Source organism: Sorex araneus, chromosome 6 (assembly GCF_027595985.1).
Source record: "Sorex araneus isolate mSorAra2 chromosome 6, mSorAra2.pri, whole genome shotgun sequence".
NCBI lineage: Eukaryota > Metazoa > Chordata > Mammalia > Eulipotyphla > Soricidae > Sorex > Sorex araneus.
The window spans coordinates 98,842,079-98,861,877 of record NC_073307.1 but is presented as its reverse complement, the minus strand read 5'-3'; the positions used below and the strand labels follow the sequence as shown (position 1 = coordinate 98,861,877).

At 55.9% G+C, this 19,799-nt stretch overlaps 1 protein-coding gene across 2 annotated transcripts in view; it reads right to left on the bottom strand.

Moving 5' to 3' along the window:
- The window catches only part of ATXN10 (ataxin 10), an 82,313-nt gene that overhangs the window by 43,136 nt on the left and 19,378 nt on the right, over positions 1–19,799 (bottom strand). For both annotated transcript variants that reach the window (XM_055143947.1, XM_055143948.1), the window contains exons 3-6: positions 18,771–18,853; positions 13,982–14,078; positions 12,172–12,330; positions 3,642–3,722 (exon numbers count right to left, since the gene is read on the bottom strand). In XM_055143947.1, coding sequence (XP_054999922.1) covers positions 3,642–3,722; positions 12,172–12,330; positions 13,982–14,078; positions 18,771–18,853 — 420 coding nt within the window. The remainder of the gene's footprint in view (positions 1–3,641; positions 3,723–12,171; positions 12,331–13,981; positions 14,079–18,770; positions 18,854–19,799) is intronic.

Below are 19,799 nucleotides of genomic sequence, written 5' to 3'. Positions count from 1 at the left end.
GGGCCAGCAGGGTCAGCGCGGTGCTCGGGGTGGGGCCAGCAGGGTCAGCACGGTGCCCAAGCTGACCTGTATTCGCACCCGAGATCCTTACCCTACCTCTCCCTGCGTTCACAGGAAGGCCCGGGAGCGTCAAGGGCAGGCACGTGTCTGAGGAGCCGGGCGCGCCCCGCAAGGCGACTCGCTGAAACGAAGCAGATGCAAGCAGCGCGGCCTCGAGCCAAGCCGCAGCGGGTCGGAGTGTGAGCTGTCTGCGCCTGCCCCGCGCAGCGGCGCGTCCCCCTCCACTGGGGCCCCGTTTCCTTTCATCCTAAGCGGTCAAAGAGATCAAAAACTGCGCTGGGAGGGTGCAATTGCTTCCATGTGTGCCCGTGTGCAATCTGGGCCGAGCCAGAACCTTTCTGGTCGCCCTTTCTTGAAAACAACATTTGCTGCAGTGGGAAACCCTGGCGGAGGCCGTGATACCACATGAAATGCGAACTACAAAGGCCAGTTCCAGTAACACCCCTCTCCCGCTGCAGCCGGGGGCCTAGCTGCCGGCCCCTCCTCGTCCATTTGTCCACTCAAGCCCATGCCTGGTGGACACTCCCGCCAGAGGAGCATGCCGGTGGGCGGCCGTTCGGGGAAGAGCACCGCTCTTCTCCACGGTCTGGCCCGGGCGTGTCTCTGCGGGCGCAGAGCGGGTGGGGGAGTGCCGAGCGGGGCTCAGAGGCCGGCGGGTCATGCCGAGACTCTGCAGCACCGAGGGCACCTCGGTCCCTCTGCATCCCACGATGCTCCTGAGGCCGGTGCCAGGGGTCACACCCGGTGAGGTGCACGCTAGGTGTGCCCTGCAGCCGCTGCACGGGCAAGTTTCCCAACCCTTCTCGGGGGACAAGCCCACGGCATAACCACACCCTCTAACTGATTACAGAGGCCACCAAGGCAGCCACACCCGTGCTGGGAGCAGAGCAGGAGACAGAGGGGGAAGCAGGCGGGACCCGCACACAGGGCCGCTGCCCGTCCGTCTGCAGCAGGGCCCACAGCGCTCTGGTCACGGCAACCTGGCGAGCTCCAAAGGACCGACAGGCAGGCGGGACATGATGCACTGGGACAGAGGTGCAGGCTTGTCAGGGAAGGGGGCTGCCACCGTGACACAGGTCAGTCACCGAAGAACAAACGCCCCGTGGGACGGCAGGACGCAGGGCTGAGTAAGACGGAAGCGTCTGGGACAGCAACGTGAGCAGACTCGGGACTGAAGCATCCCCTCCAAACACCACCAGGAGGGCAAACACCCCGTTACGTATACGGGGGGGGGGATCCCTCTGCATCCGGGACCACTCCTGGCGGTGCCCGGGGAACCATACGGGGTGCCTGACCTCAAACCCAGGTCAGCCATGTATGTGCAAAACAAGTGCCTTAGCCCCGAGACGGTCTCTGGCCCCGTGCGAATGCGTGAGCGTGTATGTTTAAGACTAACCAAAGTCTAGTCAAGACGTGCAGTCTACAGGGGTGAGAAGATGAAATTTATAAGGACTACGTCTCTCTGTCAGAGGACAAACTGCATGTAGGTATGTTTCTCAGCCACATTCAGCCTCATCCACAAGCCCTAACTCGCAGCACCCAAAAACGCTTCGAGTTTTCTAAACCAGGCCCTCGGTCAGCAGGACGCAGCGCGCACGGCAGCTTCCGGGAGCTGAGGAAATCCGTCCAGGTCCTGGGGCTTCAGAGGGCCGAGCCCTGTCTGGGAAAGGGGGGCGCCGGCGTAACCCCGAAAGGGTCAGAGGGTCGGAGAGTCTGGCGGAGCTTCTCGTTCCCAGGGCCGAGTGACAGATTTCCAGGCCCAGAGCAGAAAGCCCCAGCCCACCCCACAGGGAGGAGGCGGAAGCCGTCCCAGGGGGCCACACAGACACTCCGTCACCTTTCCTGCACTCTGCGGGCTGCCCAAAGCGGCGTCCAGGGCCGGTCAGGAGTCCGGGGAACAGAGTCCCCAGGGGACAGGCCAAGAACTGAGCTGAACCCAGCGGAGCCCCAACACCCCCCAGAGCTCAGGTACTTTGTCTGGACCTGAGCTGAGGAGGAGGGGCGAGGACCGGGCAGGCCCCGCTGGGCCGGACACACGCACACAGTGACTTCGGGGCCTAGGGACACGCACTCAGGCCCTCGAGCTCTCGTGGTCGGAGCCCTCCCTGGGAAAGAGGGCGCCGGCGTCACCTCCAGAGAATGAAGCCCTTGCTGGCCGAGCAATAGCCGTCACCTCCGTGATAGGACCCAGCGCTCGGCCAGTGGGATGGAGTGACAAGAGACGCAGCCTTCCCTGGTGGGGAGTCAGGGGAGCCGCAGCTGCACAGACCCACGTCCGGCAGGAAAGCACCTCGCCCATGCTTTCATAAACGAGAATGGAAAATACATCATCTGTCACCCTCTGGCAAGGCGAGGGGTCAGGCTGAAGGCCGGTCACCTCACAGGGCTGTGGAGAATGAAGACGGCCGCACCAGCTTCATCCTGCGCCCGGGCCATAGCTCGGCGCGTGGCGGTGTCTGAGGCGTCCCAAAGCGGCCATGCAGGCTGTCCCGGGACAAGCGCCCACCAGCCGCCGGTGTGAACGCACAGACAGGAGGGCGTGGGCTCCTGGCCGGACAAACCAGGTGTTGGAACTGACTCGAAAAGCACGTCCTTTCCACTTTGGGTAAAGATATTCAAGGGAGGGGGGAAAAAAAAATAAAAAAACACGACTTCACAGGAGTACAAAGGACTGCGTCGCGCTCAGCTGTGGGAGCCCGCGTGCAGGGAGGGTTCAAAGCCACAGCAATTACAGAAATTGTGACTACAATCAAAAGATTAACATTTTTTACAGGGTTTGATGGGCAGTGCTAGCTCTGCTGCTGGCTTTCCTAGGGCGGTGTTCCCGCCCAGCAGAGAGCAGGGAGGCCTGTGAATCTCTGTTCAACCCGCCGGTTCCACAGGTCAGGAATGGAATTTTAAAAGGGAACGACGCAGGGGCTGGAGAGATAGCACAGCGGGTAGGGCGTTTGCCTTGCACGCGGCCGACCCGGGTTCAAATCCCAGCATCCCATATGGTCCCCTGAGTGCAGAGCCAGGAGTAACCCCTGTGCATCGCCAGGTGTGACCCAAAAAGCAAAAAAAAAAAAAATAAAAAAAATAAAAAAAAAATAAAAGGGAACGACGCAGGCCAAGATCACCCACCCAGGAGTCGGTGCCACGGGGCTCGGGGCCGGGCCCGCTGTGAGATGGCAGACGGGTAGCGGACGGGAGCTGGCTCACTGGCGACTCCAAGCCTGGTGCGGCAGATCCCCTGCCACCGTCCCCACCGTGGGCACCAACGAGCCCCTTCCAAACACACGGCCGGCAGGCACGGCTGTGTGGGCACCGAGGCACCCGCCTGGCATTTTGCTTTAAACCGTTTCTTTTAATACGCGCTCACGGAACATCGACTCCAGCCCGGATCCTACAGCGCCCCGTGAGCGGCTGGCTGCCGCGGCGGCTGAAACCCTAACCGGCCCCGCTGAAAACCATTAATGACACACGCGCAGCGAGCCGGAGATCTCGTGCCAGCTGAGAAACCACAGTGCCTCGGTCACGTGCGCCAAACACTGGAGCCGGAATTCGAAACACGCAAAGCTGTGCTGGCTGGGGGGGGTTACCTTTCTTGATTGCTCATTTTGGCATACAGCGTCTGCACCATATCTGGGCTTCTCAGAAAATGCTCGGAAATAACCAGGTACCTAGAAAAAGGAGGAGAAAAGCAGGGTTACTGGAGACACAGTAAAGGGGCGTTAGAGGCTGTCATATACTAGAGCATTCCTGTTACTGACTTTCTGATCCACCATCATCACGAAATATCTCAAGAGAGTTGCACACTCTCTATTCCCCACTAAGAAAGGCTCAAGCCTCAAATGATTCGTCTCCACGTTCCTTCCTCTCTGAGGCAAGCTGAGTGCGCATGGCTGAGGAAAACCCTCCAGTGATGCCGAGAAAGGCCTTTTTCCCCACAGTCAGAACCCAGCACCGCGCTGAGGCGTAAGCTGAAAGCAGGATTTTAGTCAAGCAGAGCGGTGCTACCGCTGACCAGAGGACCGGCCAGGCCCGACCTCTGACTCCAACGTAAACCGACACAGAGCCCGACGCTGGCCGGACGGTCTGCTCTCCCCAGGCTCTCGAGTTACCAAGAAAACATCCCCACTGTCAGGCGCATCTGCACTGAAGGCATCAGCTGATGGCAACCCCAAGGCCAAGATTATAAGCATATTTCTTCAAAGTGCCACGGTGACAACTCAAAAGACTGAAGAGTATTAATAATTAATTCTAAATCATACTTCCCAGAGGGCATGAGGAGACTTAAGAACTGAAGAATCCACTGTCTGCAACGCGCGAGGGAGCGTCTGGAGTCTGAAGGACGCGGACCGAGAGTTTGTTTAACCGGCCCACACGCTCAGAACTCAACATGGGGTGCAGACACTCTCGCTGCCTCCCTGTCACCCGCCAGCCCCCCCGAAGGCAGCAAGGGAGATCTCACTGGTCTGTCGGGGAGAGCGGGGGGCGTTCCACTCGAGGACAGGATCTGGGCTGGAATCGAGTCCCGTGGAGAACATGTGTTTCGTAGGTGTGAGAGCCCGCTCTCCCCAGCTCCGAAAGCTGCTTTTCTTTAATTTAAAGAAACGGATATCCTTGTCTTTCATAAACGTTGATATAACTGACCAGTACTACCATGTAAAACATTTCTAAAAGTAATGGCTAATACTCAAAATTTCCCCTTTTTGTATCCATTTAGGCAGACCATGCTCTTCAAGTCAGATCCCCACACTGTGATCTTTCTGCTCATTTATAATTCAGTTATCTGGAATTCAGAATATTTTCCTACAGGAACACTCCTGCAAAACACGCTGTCCCGGAACGAGGAGACACGCCAGGGGCCGAGCACATGCCTCCAGGCAGCAGGGCCCGGTTCTGCCCCCCCCTCAGCCCCCCCCAGCACTCACGGTCTCTCCAGCTTTGCTCTGCCAGGGCAGCCCTGGGGCCCCCTAGCTCCAGCAGGGAGGGTGGAGGACGACCAAACCAAACCACAACACAACGTTCCAAGCGTTGTGTTAGCAACGGGGTCCCTAGTTTCCAAACTCCAAACAGCCCAGAAAGACTGGCAGGGAGAAACTGTGTCTCCCTTGCACCTCCGGAGCCCCTGAATCTCTCTCCCCGCTCTCTCTCTTCTCTACCTCTCCCTCCCACACTCTCTCTTTCTCACACCATCCAACGGGAAGGTCGGGGAGAGGCGAGGATGAAGGAGACCGGAGCAACCCTCGGCAGATCCCTCCTTGAAGGGGAAGGAGACTCAGCAAGAGGTGACCAAGGGCCTCAGGTAAACCACATAAGGACAGCACGGCCCAGGGCCAGGGCACGGCAGCCACCGAGGAATGGTCCGGCGTGCAGGCACCCCAAGCCAGGCTGGACCTGGTGCAGCCCCCGATGTCCCCGCCCCACCGCCCGCCTCTCCTGCTGCTCACATGCTCTCGGCGCTCGACCCTGAAGAACCTCCTCCCCCCAGGGACCGTTTCTCTTGCTTTACTTTCCACACACTGACTTCTGCCCACTTCTCTCCGTCTTCCTCCTCCTTCCTGGCTTGCAACTGAGCTCTGTCGTCGCCAGGCAGAGCCTGCCAGCCCTGGTTTCTAATCTTACTTCTCCTCTGACATGAACACTTGCATGAAACACTGCTCCAAGTATGCTCCCGCTCTCTCCCACGTTCAAAGGCGCCGGGAAGTACAGATGTCACTGCACAAAGAGGGGTGACCACTGTCCACGCCCAGGGTCGGACAGCCTCCGGGCACAGCTGGCCTGGGTGAGCAATTTGGAAATTCCTCGTTTCAGGACCTGTATCAGAAACTGACATTCACGGCCCGTGTCTGCTGATGCCGGAGTGATGACCACATTTGATATCATTTTCTCCCATGTCTGTGAATTACCTCCTTTTCTTTCTCAATAAGAATAGATTTTTTTCCTTGGGGGAAAGGGAGGAGGATTCTCAGAGCCTACTCACGGCTCAGTGCTCAGGGATCATTTCTGGCAGGGCTTGGGGGACTGTATGTGGTGCTGGGGATAGAAACTGGTTCTGTCATATGCAAGGCAAGCGCCCCGCCACTGTCCTCTCACTCCCGGCCGTCACCGATGAAAGATTTTAAAGACGCGCCCCCGAAAGAGGGACCAAGGTCTGCTCTATAGAAACCAGAGGAAAAAGAGGAGCCACCACGCCTCGGGGGACCGTGAGAGGCGCAGCTGATGTTGCCATGCTCGCCCGTCGCCTCAGGCCCCTGTGTGCAGTCTCCGCATTCCACGCCCTGCTGCGGCCAGCACCAGGTCACACCCACGAGGCACAGTCCGCAGAACATAAGACAGCTCTGTGCTCCGAGTGAGATCCACACACAGCTCTGAGACATGTTCGAGAAAATTCTGTGAACCAATATCCAATTTCCTCGGGAGGTAATACAGGACAGCTAGCCCAGATGCTGTGTCAGGAATGGAACCTGGGTGGGCTGCGTGCAAAGCAAGGCAAACAGCCCACCTGCTGTCCTCTCTCTCTGACCCAACACCGACCGACAGCTTAAAAAAGCCCCCATGTGTCCTTGCTCATCCCTGACCACCATTAACCACTTGCCCAATTCTCAGTCTGTCCCGGAAGAGGGTAAGTCATCGGAATTACCCTTGGCCTCTAGGCTGGGCTGTTTCGCTGTTCCTGCGAGTGTCTTCGCCCTCACCCAAACATGAGCAAGGTACGGTTCGCTCCTCACTACCAGTGCTTCCCGGTGAAACCGTCAAACTCAGGAGGATGATGAAGTGAATACCAGAAGGGGCCCAAACTAAAGTGCAGGCGCCTCCCCAGACCCTGGGACCTCAGCGTCAGTCACGGGTCTGAACGAAGACTCAGCCTCAGGCCCGCAGCACCCCCCTGCCCCCACCCCCACGGCTCTGCTGTGCCCTCAGCCTGTGAACACGGGCTTCATCTCAGGTGTGTATAGGGTGCACTCACACACACACACACAAGCTAGCCTCAGGTGTGTAGGTGATAGGGTGAACTCTCTCTCATACACACACACACACACACGCACACACAAGTGAGTCTCAGGTGATAAGGTGAACTCATTTTCACGTACACACGTAAATACGTAAGCTAGTCTTAGGTGCGTAAGTGATAGGGTGAGCTCACACACACACACACACACACACACACACACACACACACACACACACACACACACACACACACACACACACACACACACACACACACACACACACACACACACACACACACACACACACACACCCAAGCCAGCCCCACCCTGCCTTCAGCTGTCATTCCCCTCTGGCACTAATGGGCTGTCAGATTTAGAAAAACTCTAATGCCAACACTCAACCCCCAGCCCCTGGCTTCATGAGGGTTATCTAAGAGCACGAAAACATCTTTCACACCTACAGATGAAAAAACAAAACATTTTTAGAAGGCCATTATCCGAATCGTCCGAGGGCGTGGCGACCGAGCCTCCTCACCCACGCCTTCCTGTGCACCCGCCGCCCTCAACACGGGCCCCAAAGCAGCAGCGACCCGACACCTGTCCCCAGCCAAGAAAAGAGACGGAACCCACGGGCTCCAGCCCGTCGGGCCTCGTGGCCCGTCAGCAGCCGTAAGCAGAGCGGTGCGAGGGGAGGGCGCCTGGGACAGGCACACTCGGCAGCTCCAAGCTTGTCGGGAATCTTGGAGTGGCTTTATTTTGTTCAAAAATGCAGCGTTCCTCTCACGTGACCCCAGTGGTCAGTGTCCAGGGGTGAAGGAAACGTCACCTCCTGTACTCCCCCTTACCTCGCTGAGCGCCCCCCCCCAGTGGCTTCTAATAATCGAACCGAGTCCAAGTTTATTTTCTATTTTGCCCCGATGATCTTTACTCTTCACACTGCAGAAAAGGCTCAAACATCAGCCGGAGAAACTAAAAAAAAATCACAAGTGGGTACAGGAGACCCCCCCAGTGGCCGAGTCCAGTGACTCATCTGCCGTCTTGGGGGGCGGGGGCTGAGTTACGCACCAAAGTCACCACATTTTAAAGTACCGACTTGCTTGTGTGTACACAGTAATTAGCAACAGAAATGTTTAGAAAAATAATTCTAAAATTACATGTAATTTCTAACGAATGATAGAGAACTTTACACCGAAAGAGGCCAAAACGGAGAAATTTCCTCAGGGCCTGTGAAACACGGACGGGGCCTCCTGCCCCGAGACCTCGCATACCCTGAAGTGACCGCCGCGCGGGGCACGGAGGGCGCGAGAAAGGAAGGGGCCGCTCTGGGTCCAGTCGTTGGCGAGAGGCCCACAGAGCTTCCTGGGGGCAGCCTGGGAGGGCTCAGGCCATTCTCGGCAACACGGCCAAGGCGCCTGAGGGGGCCCGAGGGGGGCCCCGAGCACCAACGCCCCTCCTGCCCCCAAACCCCGAAACAGCTCTTGAGACCAGGAGAACAGTACTACAAAACTACCACAAAAACTTGACCAGCCAGAGAGACAGTCCAGCAGGGAAGGCGCCGCCGTGTGTCCGAGCCCTGACACAGCAGGGGGTCCCTCCATCTCTGCCGGGAGCCACCCTGAGCCCAGAGACCAGAAGGAAGCCCTGGGCACGGGGGGAGTGGGCGGACTTTTATTTTATTTATTTATTTTTTATTTTATTGAATCACTGTGAGATAGTTACAAGCTTTCATGTTTGGGTTACAATCTCACAATGATCAAACACCCGTCCCTCCGCCAGTACACATTCCCCACCACCAATATCCCAGGTATACCCGCCCTTTCCCACCCTCCCCCTCCCTCCATGGCAGACAATATTCCCCAAACTCTCTCTCTACTTTTGGGCATTATGGCTTGCAACAGACACTGAGAGGTCATCATGTTTGGTCCGTTATCTACTTTCGTCATGCATCTCCCATCCCAACTGGTTCCTCCAGCCATCATTTTCTTAGTGATCCCTTCTCTATTCCATCTGCCTTCTCCCCTCTGCTCGTGAAGCAGGCTTCCAGCTATGGGGCAATCAGGGGGCGGAATTTTAAAGAATTAAATTAAATATGTTCTTAGGACTCAGGGTATAGCTCACCCTGCATGCATGAGGCCCTAGCCAGACCCTGGCACCGCAAATGAATTCATTATATTCAGTTTGTTCACAGACCACGATGATAAAATATTGAAAATCAGTAATACGCAGAAATGTGGAATGCAGAGTTCTTAGTAAACAACAGATCAAAGGAAATACAGGAAAATTAGAATAAAATTTGAAGTGAAAATGAAAACACAACACAGCAGTTTTTAGAACGAAAGCAGTTCTAAGGAAATGTCTAGATGTAAATGTCTACAAAAAGGGTGAGTCTTCAAACCCTAATCTTCCATTAACTAGGGAAAAGCAAACTAAACTGTGAGCAGAGTCAGGATGACTACAGCAGGAAGAAATGAAACAAAAAAAAATTTTAAAAGAAAGACGCACAAGAGAAAGATCAATTAAGATGGTTCTCTTAAAAAAAGCAAAAAACTTAAAACTATACTAACCCAGAGGAGAATAAAAGGGTTAAAGTCAGTAATGAAGAGTGACATGATTCTAAGGCAGTAACACGATGAACAATTTAGACCGTCGAATTAAGAGTTCTGGGGCCAAACGGAGCACTCCTACGAGGGCAGCACCCAAGCTGAGTCCAGGAGGGGCCGGCTGAGTCCAGCAGGAGCATCTGAAGCCCTCTGCTGAGCAAACGCTGCAGTGCGACTCTAACATCCCCCCCAATAAAAGGCCGAGACCAGACAGCTCCGCTGGTCATTCCCACCAGTTACGGACAACCCCCAGCGCCACTTCACACACTGCCCCCAAGTAACAGCCCGAAGAGAAAGGGAACACTCCCGCACACATTCTCTGAGGACAGGATTAACCCGATCCCTTAGCCAGACAAAGCCATGGAGACAGGAGGAAGCTACAGAAACCACAGGGGGAGGGAGCAGGGGCCCTCGTGGGTCCGCTGAGAGAAGGCGCTGTTTCCAGGGAGAGCCCAGGGAGTTCTCCTCCAAAGGGGGCGGCAGGCTTAGGAAGTCCGAGACCCTCGGTTCATACCCACAAGCCAGCGCAGCCTGTGACCGTGCTCCTGAGCTGGCTGAGTGTTTCCCAAGCTGGCTCGTCGTGACAGTGACGAGGCCAACAAAACCCCGGGACACGCGTGTCTGCGAGCCGGAGCGCGGAGGAGGAAGGGCGGCCAGCCAGCTCAGGGCCAGCCCAGACCCCGACGGCAGGCGGGGAGGGGCTTCCTGGACTCAGGGCAAGCAGGCAGGAGAGCAAGACGAGTGCCCACCCGGAGTGGCCAGCCCCCAGCAATTCAGAGCACTGAGAGCCACGGGGCTTGATCTGGAAGACAGCGGGTGAATACAAAACCCCGTTCCTCCGTTTGGGGGCCACGCCGGCAGTGCTCAGGAGCCACTCCTGGTGGTGCTGAGGGGAAGCATAAGAAGCAGGGAGAGCACCGGGTTAGCCGGGCGCAAGGCTAGTGTCGTGCCCAGCCGTCCTGTCTCTCCGGCCCCCGGCTTTTCCCCAGAGCCGCCATTCCTGGCGGTGTGAGACTGGTGGTCCAGTTCTCAAGAGCCACCAGAGCAACACCCGGCAGTGCTGAGGTGCCAGGGGCCCCAGAGGCTCCAGGCCATGTGCTCACACTCGTATCTCCCTGGCCCCTCAGTCACGCTTCTATAAACTCGCAGTTAACAATTCGTAAATCAAGTCAAGAAAGTCTTCCCACTTACGGTAATGTAAAACAACTTCAATAGCGAATAGTTAACTAAAAACATGCCAAGGGGCTGGAGCGACAGTCCAGCAGGCAGGGTACGGCTGACCCGGATTTGAACCCCGGCACCCCATGTGGTCCCCCAAGTACCACCAGGAGTGATCCCCGAGTGCGGAGTCGGGAGTCAGCCCCGAGCACCGCCAGGTGTGGTCCAAAACACAAAACAAAGCAACAAGAAACATGCCGGGACTTATAAATGACCAAATTACAAAACAGGTGTCGGGGCAGGGCTGGAAGGCGCGAGTCCAAGGCCGGCCCCGCCTGCCCTCAGCCCCCTCCCGCCTCAGGCCAGCTAATCCCCTCCTCCTGGCGGGAAAGCTCCGTCTAGGACTGCAGGGCCAGCGCAGGGAGGGAGGGGGTGATGCCCTGCATGACCCAGTCCCCCGAGCACCACCAGGGTGCGGCCCCAAGCCGAAGGAGGTGTGAAAGCAAAGCAAAACACCTACTGAAAATGACAATATTCCCCACCTGATCTGGACTCATGTCGCCTCTGTCAAAGTCCCAGCTGCTCTGCCCAACACTCTGCAAGGTGGACTCAGCCCTCCGGGGCCGAGTGGGAGGACTCGGAGCTTCAGCAGAGGGTCCAGGCCGGGAGACAGAGGCAACGGGCGCGGGGAGCCGAGGCTACTCGGGAAGGCCCCAGTGTGCGCGCTGGAGGGTTCCCCCGGCAGGGGGAGTCTCCGTGCTCGGGAGCACCCCACAGCTCTCAGTCCCGCCATCCAGCCCGGTGACAGTGACCGCGGGGGAGGCAGCCGCAGCCTCCTGCTCCGTGTCCAGCCAGCGCCAGACTGTGTGGAGGCCACTGTGCCATCACGTCGCCAGCCTCGGCTCTGGCCCCGCAGTGGCCCGTGTGCAAACTGGACAGGGAGTCCAGGAAGGAGGGAAGAAGGAAACGGGCTGAGAGGCAGGGCTGGGGCTCGGGGGCAGAACATGCCCCCCGGATGCCAGAGACCAAGGTTCAATCCCCGGTACAACTAGGAGGGAAAAGCCAGTGGGCTAGAGAACACACGAATAAAGGCTGACAAGTCCAAACTCAGTGGAGGACAGAGACCCTCAGGCTCCTGCTGGGGGACCTGAACAGCCACAGAAACTTACCCCCACAGCATCTGAAGTCAGGAAAGTCCAAAAGCAACCAAAGAGGAAAAAACACATCACGTACCAGGGACATACGGGCGATGACCTCAGCTAAACAGACGCCACAAGACACAGACAGAGCTCGAACCCGGGCTGAAGCCCAGGCACCCACCCTCACACCCACTTCTCTCCCGCATCCAGGCCATCGGCAGGACCATCCAACAAAGGGCCCCATGAGGTTCTTGGCATGCCCAAGACACTTACGGCCACTCGGACTCCGGCTGCCTCCGGTGAGCGTCCACCACGTCGATGGCGATATTGAGATTTTCTTCCAGGTCTTTCAGCCTCTCGGCGTTGAGAGATGTGAACAGAATCATGGAGGAGTAGGAAACGATCTTCCGGTCCGGGTGGTTTAGGCAAGACCTTTAACGTGCAGAGACAAGAACGTGAGTCCCACTGGACAACAGGACGAGAGTGGCCGGAGGGCATGAATGACCCCGAGGAAAACCAAACATGCTTCTATGCTGAAGGATGGGTGGGGATCTCACTGCTTTGGACTCAGCAAATAGGCACGGCAGGCCGCCGAGGAAAGCCGTGTCAGTCAACACTGCTTTCTGCTTTACCGCTGCTACAAGACTCCATGTGGAGAAGCCCTCCAGGGCTGGCTTCTGTTAGGTCACTTCACTGACACCCACTGAGTGAACGTCCAGTAAGTGAAGCCTGGACTTTCTATTTCTGGTTTTCTTTTGTTTTCTTTTTTGGGTCACACCCAGCGATGCACAGGAGCTACTCCTGTCTCTGCACTCAGGAATTACTCCTGGGATGCCTCGGATCAAACCCGGGTTGGCTATGTGCAAGGCAAATGCCCTCCCCGCTGTGTTATCGCTCCAGCCCCTGGACTTTCTATTTCTGTACCTCGAATTCCTCATTTCTTTCCTCCCACCTGAGTCTCACTGTCATAAAGATCTCATACCCTTGACACACTCTGCAGTGATCCCGAGAGCCAGTGAGTGACTCGAGGGAGCTTACCTGCTGCAAAGACCCGACTTTACGGCCCGACAGCCCTGCGCCCCGGGGATGCCTCAGGGGCCCCGGCAGCACGTGACCCAAGAGCGCAGACGTGGCCCGGGGTGTCCAGGCCGGCAAGGCCGGTTCCCAGCATCAGGGAAGCACCCGTCCCCAGAGCGTGTGTTCGGGGCATTCGAGCAACAGTGGGTGCTGCTCCTTACACTGCGGCCGCCAGGTCACCCCCGTGGGCAGCAGAGAGCACGGTGGGAGCCTCCCCGTCAGCGGCACTTTCCAACCTGGCCTTGCTCCGCCTCCCTGTGCCTTCCATTTCCACGCTCAGTTGCTATGAGCAGAGCTGGTCAGACAAAGGCGTAGATGGTTAGGGTCGCGCCGTGACCAACACATCAACGGACCGGAGAGCCACCGGCCACAGGGTCCTCCAAAGCGTGGATGGCTGTGCTGGGCACGCAGGAAGTGCTGGACAAACAGGTGGCAAGTTAACCGCCCATATGCCAGTATTTCCTCCATTTTGAACATATTTTTCTTATAAATTTACTTAACAGTATTTCTTATTTTAGTCAAAACTTTTTTTTCTTTCTTTCTTTTTTTTTTTTTTTTTTGCTTTTTGAGTCACAACCGGCGATGCTCAGGGGTTACTCCTGGCTCTGCACTCAGGAATTATTCCTGGCGGTGCTCGGAGGACCTTATGGGATGCTGGGAATAGAATGCGGGTCTGCCGCATGCAAGACAAACGCCCTCCCCACTGTGCTATCGCTCCAGCCCCAAAACTTTTCTTTTCTTGTAGTGAAACCTTCCCACCACGAACACATGAATCTTCACGCAGTGCTCCATGCACTGAGCTCTGGACACCTTATAGTGGCATGCGAACCTGGGTCCCAGGAGCCCTGCCTGCCCGCTGAGGGGCCAGACACCTTTGCCCGCTCTCACTGCGAGACCCACCAGGCTCCTGAATTCTGTTCCAAGGGGTGAGTTTTGAAGTTGATGCAAATGGGACGATACAACCACAATCTTTTCACGAGTGAGAAACTCCCCGTCGTGTACTCACAGGAAGAGCTCGGGAAAGGCATGCATCCACACGACGGCCTGGGAGTCTGTGTTCCGGGACGCCACGTTGCCTAGAAACTGCAGGCCACAGCGAAAAGCTGAGGGTTTGCAAAAGTGAGAAAGACAGACGGTCAACATCTCAACACCGAGAGTGATACATCTCAACATCAACCACACACACACACACACACACACACACACACACACACACACACACACACACACACACACAGAGTTATAGATAAAAAAATAACTGACAAGCATATAGAGGAAAGAAAGAACTCCACGGTCAAATTCAGCCTCCTTTTTAGTGGCTCTAAACAAGCAGTTTGTCTGAACCTCTGACAGAGCTCAACGCCTGGCGAACATCCACAAACTGTCACCAGGGGAAGACACTGGCCAAGCCTGGCGTCGCGTGGGGCAGCAGGGACTGTCCCCCAGGGACAGGAGCTCAGGGCACGTCTGGGGCTTCTTACGGCACAAAGCGCACTCTGACCAACCCTCCCGCAGCCACGCTCCGTGGGACTGACCCAAGGGGGCTGAAATCCTGGGTCCACACGGAGATCCACACGCAAACATTTCCAGGGGCTTGACACTAACAGCCGCAATTCTCAGACCACCACAGGGTTCCTTCAGCGTTAACAAAGGAACAAAGCGCACTGGGGCATCCAGACAATGAGACCATCCCGGAATAAAAAGGCTTCCACTCAGTGGGGCAGCGCCTGCCCAAACTCCAAATGGTCCCGGCCGCCAGAAGCCCCGCCCTCGACCCACCCTCGGCGCCATCTTCCCACCTTCAACAGAGAAGAGGCCAGGCAGTCTGGTGAGCAACGCGGCCGGAGAAATGCTCCGGACCCGAATCCGGGCCAACAACACCGGGGATCCAGACGGAGGAGGTACAGCTGGTACACCTTCTCCGGATGGAACCCTGGCGACACTGAGAAGCAACTAACACGGCTCCGGGTTGCGGGACTGGAACACATCCGAGCCGCGCGGCCGCTGACGTGGCCGCGCGACCTTTTCTAAAAACTTAAAACATACAATCTTTTAATGACAAACCAATTATCAAACGCTTCCTTAGTAGGGCTGTCTTCATTGGAGGGAAATTCCAACAACAATAGTGAGTTTTGTTTTGCAATATGGAATGTAACCAAGGTAGAGAGAAAATGAAGTGAAATTCATCAGTTATACAGTTGGGGGGGCTGTGGCGGGGGGTATACTGGGGATTTTGGTGGTGGAATATGGGCACTGGTGAAGGGATGGTGTTTGAATATTGTATAACTGAGACATAAACCTGAAAACTTTGTAACTTTCCACATGGTGATATAATAAAAATTAAAAAAAAAAAAAAAAAAAAAGGCTTCCACTCCCGAGCCTGAGAGGCATGAGGCACCGCCAGTGCGCGATGCAAATGGATCCAACACTGGAAGCTTCCAGAAAAGGACTCACAGCCACATGGTAGGGAGGGAGAGAGGCAGAGAGAGAGCAGAGGGCCTTAAGGACAGGGAAGCACACCGCTCGGCGTCAGGAACGCTTGTGCGGCCCGGGGAGGCCCACCACTCACGAGAGAAGCCCCACCGTGTCCTCAGGAGGGCGCTGTGCCGATGCAGGCTCACCCACCGTGACGCTGTACCATCCGGCAATGAGGCCACCGCGCTTAAACAGAAAACTCAGAGCCCGGCAGGGTCCGAGGGGGAGAGGATCGGGGCCTTGGGACTGATCCAGGGAAGCAGAAGCTTCGAAAGTTTTAAGGATGCTGGAAATTCTCTTGCCATTCAAGGAAATTCCTTCAGAGGAACAAAATCTTTCACTGCAACTCAAATTCTTGTGTGACGTTTGCTCTTCCTTGATGGGCCAATTCCTGCCGGGGCAGAGGGCCCCACTGGGTCTTCCCCGCCTCACTCAGCCCTGCAGCGAGACACCCTCCTGCTGGAGTCCAGGGACAAGCCGTCTGCCCCTCAGGCCGTCCTGGGTCACAGGGGAGACAGGGCTGAAACAGCAGCAGGTTCTATTGCTACTTCACGGGAGACTAATTTCTTAATGTCAGAGAGGTGGGAGGGAATGGTACCCCACACACTCGACTCTCTCCGGGGGCCGTCCCCCGGGTGTGCGTGGATGGGTGGAGTGCGGGTGCACCCGAGGGAAGGCTGCGAGGGCCGGCCCCTCGTCTGAGAGGCCAGCTGCGTGGGACTGTGGGTGGGTGACCGGCAGACGCAGAGACACTGGAAGTGAAGGCCACCTGCATCCTTCATCTTCAGTAAGTCATAGTCGAAACTACACACATCCACGGGACGTGTGGAAATGCTCACACTCAGATCCTCGAGAAACTTCACACACCAGAAAAGCTAACCAGAGAGGCAGGTCTGAAAGTCACCCGAACTGACAACTCAACCCCCCGGCCGACGAGGTTAGCGCGCAGAAGCAGAGCGTGGTTCTGGGAGGGAGAAGTTTCAAGGCGTCCTAGAAACGAGCAGACTCCAGACAAGCACAAATGATAGGTTACTTTTACCAAACAACTTGTCAACCGATCTTTATGTAAATATTGCTAATGTCATAAAGCCCCTCAAAAATCCCAACATTTTTACAGATTAGGAAAGAATAAAGGCCAAAAACAACATCAATAACTCAATTAAAATAACTCATGCTTGTGTTTACATAGAATTTGGTGAGCATAATATATTCGTCACACCACTGCAATTATTCTCTGAAAATAATACTCTAAATATTATTTTGACAATGTAATTACAGTTCTTACCTCAAGAGTAGTAACAAAAATCTGGCACAGACACCCAGCAAAAACACTAAGAGGAAGTTTCTCACAGCGTAATGCAGGCACTTTATTAGCAGCTGGGATAGCTCAAACACGCTACCACACTGCAGGCTCCACTGTGAAACCAAATTTCATCAATTTCCCAATGAGGGTCGGCACTGGCAGCAGCTGCCCTAGCCAAGCGCCCGCTTGCAAACACGCAGCAATCCCGGGTTTGCTCAGGAAGACCCAAATCGACACTGAGGTGCTCAGACTCAGGGACTGGAAGACTTGCCTCCAGTCGCCAGCTCTCCCCAGACGGACCTACAGCCATCACAACACACACCAGACTGCGACAACTCAATGACGAAAGAGAGAACAGTCCACTCGGAAACCGGGGAAGAGACGCGAGGTCATCTTCTTTTGCACAGAGAAGGTAAGATAAATAGTCAACAAGCAAATGAAAAGATACTCCGGATCATTCGCTGTGAGGGGAAAACTAATGGAAACCCACGGTTTTGCACCCACCAGAATGACTCTAATTCAAAAAAGGAAAAAAAAACCCACTAGCAAGAATGTGGAGAAACTGGAACCTCACACACGGGTGATCAGAATGTGAAATGGTTCGACAGCTCAAGAAAGCCTGGTCGTTCCTTAAGAACTGGAAGACAGAGTGGATCCAGCAACTCAACTCCCGAGTGTGCGCCCGAGACAAGACAGGGGCGAGGCAGCCCGACCCCCGGCTCACGGCAGCGCACGAGGCCTGGCACTCGGGCACGAGAGCCAAGAAGCCTGAAAAGAAAATGTGCCGGGGGACTAAGCCAGGACCATGCAGAGGGTGTGCCCAGCACACGGCTCACCCGGCACGATCCTCAGCAGCCCACAGGGCCCCCCAGGCACCGCCAGGAGTGATCCTGAGCACAGAGCTAGGAGTCAGCCCTGAGCACTGCTGGGTGTGCCAGCCCCTCTGCACTCGCAGACGCGCAGACACACACACAGAGAAACACACACACACACAGACATACACACAAATAAAATGTTGGGTCAAAGAAGCTAGACACAAATGGTCCCACAATTCTAGGAAACATATTCCATCTTCTGAGGTGGCCACAGAGTAAGTCCAGGGCGGGGGGAGGTGACGGTGGCTGCCAGGTTCGGCAGGAGCAGGAAACAGTCACGGCTCTGCAGCATTCAAGGTGGTGGCTACGGGGCCTGAGTCAGAGTAAGGCCAGGAAGGCACTTGCCTTGCACGAGGCTGATGAGTTTGATCCCTGACATTCCATTCGGTCCCAGAGCACCACCAGGAGCAACCCCTGAGCATCACCGGGTGTGACCCAAAAGAGCCAAAAAATAAATTATAAAAGTGGTAACTGCACCAGATTGTGCGTGCCCAAGAGCCCACTCAGTCGAGCCCCGAGTCCACGCAACCCAACGCACCCCTGCAGCCACTCTGCGACAGAGCAGAGCCAAGGGAACAGGAAGTCACAGGGAGCGACTCTGACGATGACAAGCAGGAGTGGAGCAAATGGCAACCCACAGGTGCCCCGAAGAAGGGGGCGACTCCAGAGTCCCCGAGTCGGTGGGCGGGGAAGGAGCTCAGTGGCTCTGCTCGAGAGGGTTCTAATCACGGCGTCTGGTCACTGTGCCGGGAGGGACACAGGATGCCCCACGTGGGCCTTCCCAGCAGTCACACAGCACGGTGGCTCTGACCCACCGCACATGGCCTTCTGAATGGACCGCTGTTCCCTGCCGGGGGACAGGCACAGGCCCGCGGGTGCCCGCAGCTGACTCTGTGACCCAAGTGCCCAGAGTTCCTTCTTAGGATTTATCAAGTGGGGCTAGAGGAGTAAGTTCAATAGGCAACACTGCAGAAACAAGGTTTCGGGGGACCCTCTGATCTGTCTCCCCAGGATCATTTCCCGTATCCCAAACCAGGTTTTTCTATGTCATCAAGCACAAAACATCTGGTCTGAGTAGAGCCAAAGCACACTGCCCTGTCCACCCTTCAGAGGCGCCAGGAGTCGCGGCTCATACGAGTTACCTGTCAACAGCGAGTCCTGCTCCACACGAAGCTCACGGAAGAGAAGAACCAGGTCAACGGCCATGCCTATCAGATCCAAGTTCCTGTATCAAGGTTCAAAGACAAAAGTCAAAAGGGCCGGACAGGACAGGAACAGGGCATCTGCCTGGCACACAGCCAACCCGGGTTTGATCCCCCCCATCCCCTGTGGTCCCCAAGCACCGCCGGGAGTGATTCCTGAGTGCAGAACCAGGAGGAACCCCTGAGCATCCTCAGGTGTGGGCCCGCCACGCCCCCCGCCCCTGAGAACTGGCTTTGGGGAATGGAGGCAACGGCCCCTCTGTCTGTCTCTGTATATCCAGGTTCCCAAGGCGAGGGTGTAATTTCACCATGTGACAATGTGTAAAACTCACATTTCAATGTTCACAAACGCAGCTTTATTGTCACACCGCCATGCTCAGCCATTCACAAATTACCTCTAGCTGCTTTCACGCCACAAGGCAGGAACTGAGCCATCCAGAGACTACGGCCAGTCATCCGGTCAGTTCCAGGGTACGGCGACCCCTGTGAGAAGTTCTATTCATTATCTAGACTGAACTTCTTCGGACAGTTTTCTTTGAGAACTTCCTGAAATTTCACAGGCGTCGGACTGTTGGCCTTTCTGTATTACACCCTGTTCCCTGGGCCCTGGCAAAACAGGATCCCAGCCGCACAAAGTGTGATGCTTAGACAAAGGAAAAAGATCTACAAAATCTAGGCCGTGATAGCATCATGCCTTTGGGCTGACTCTTTACTTACTGAAAATTGAAAACGCACCACACACACACACACACACACACACACACACACACACACACACACACTCTGAAACAGATTCACACACACATTTGTTCTAGGGCGTTGTGCCAAGCAAGCAGCCTCAGGGAGCCAGAAACTCCTCGGGTAAGGTGCGCTCATGAGCACCTAGGCCAGAGGGACCCCTGTAGTTTTAGAAGTGCAACGGAAGTAGAACTCTAATCCGGGACTGGCACCCATACGGGCCCTCGCCCA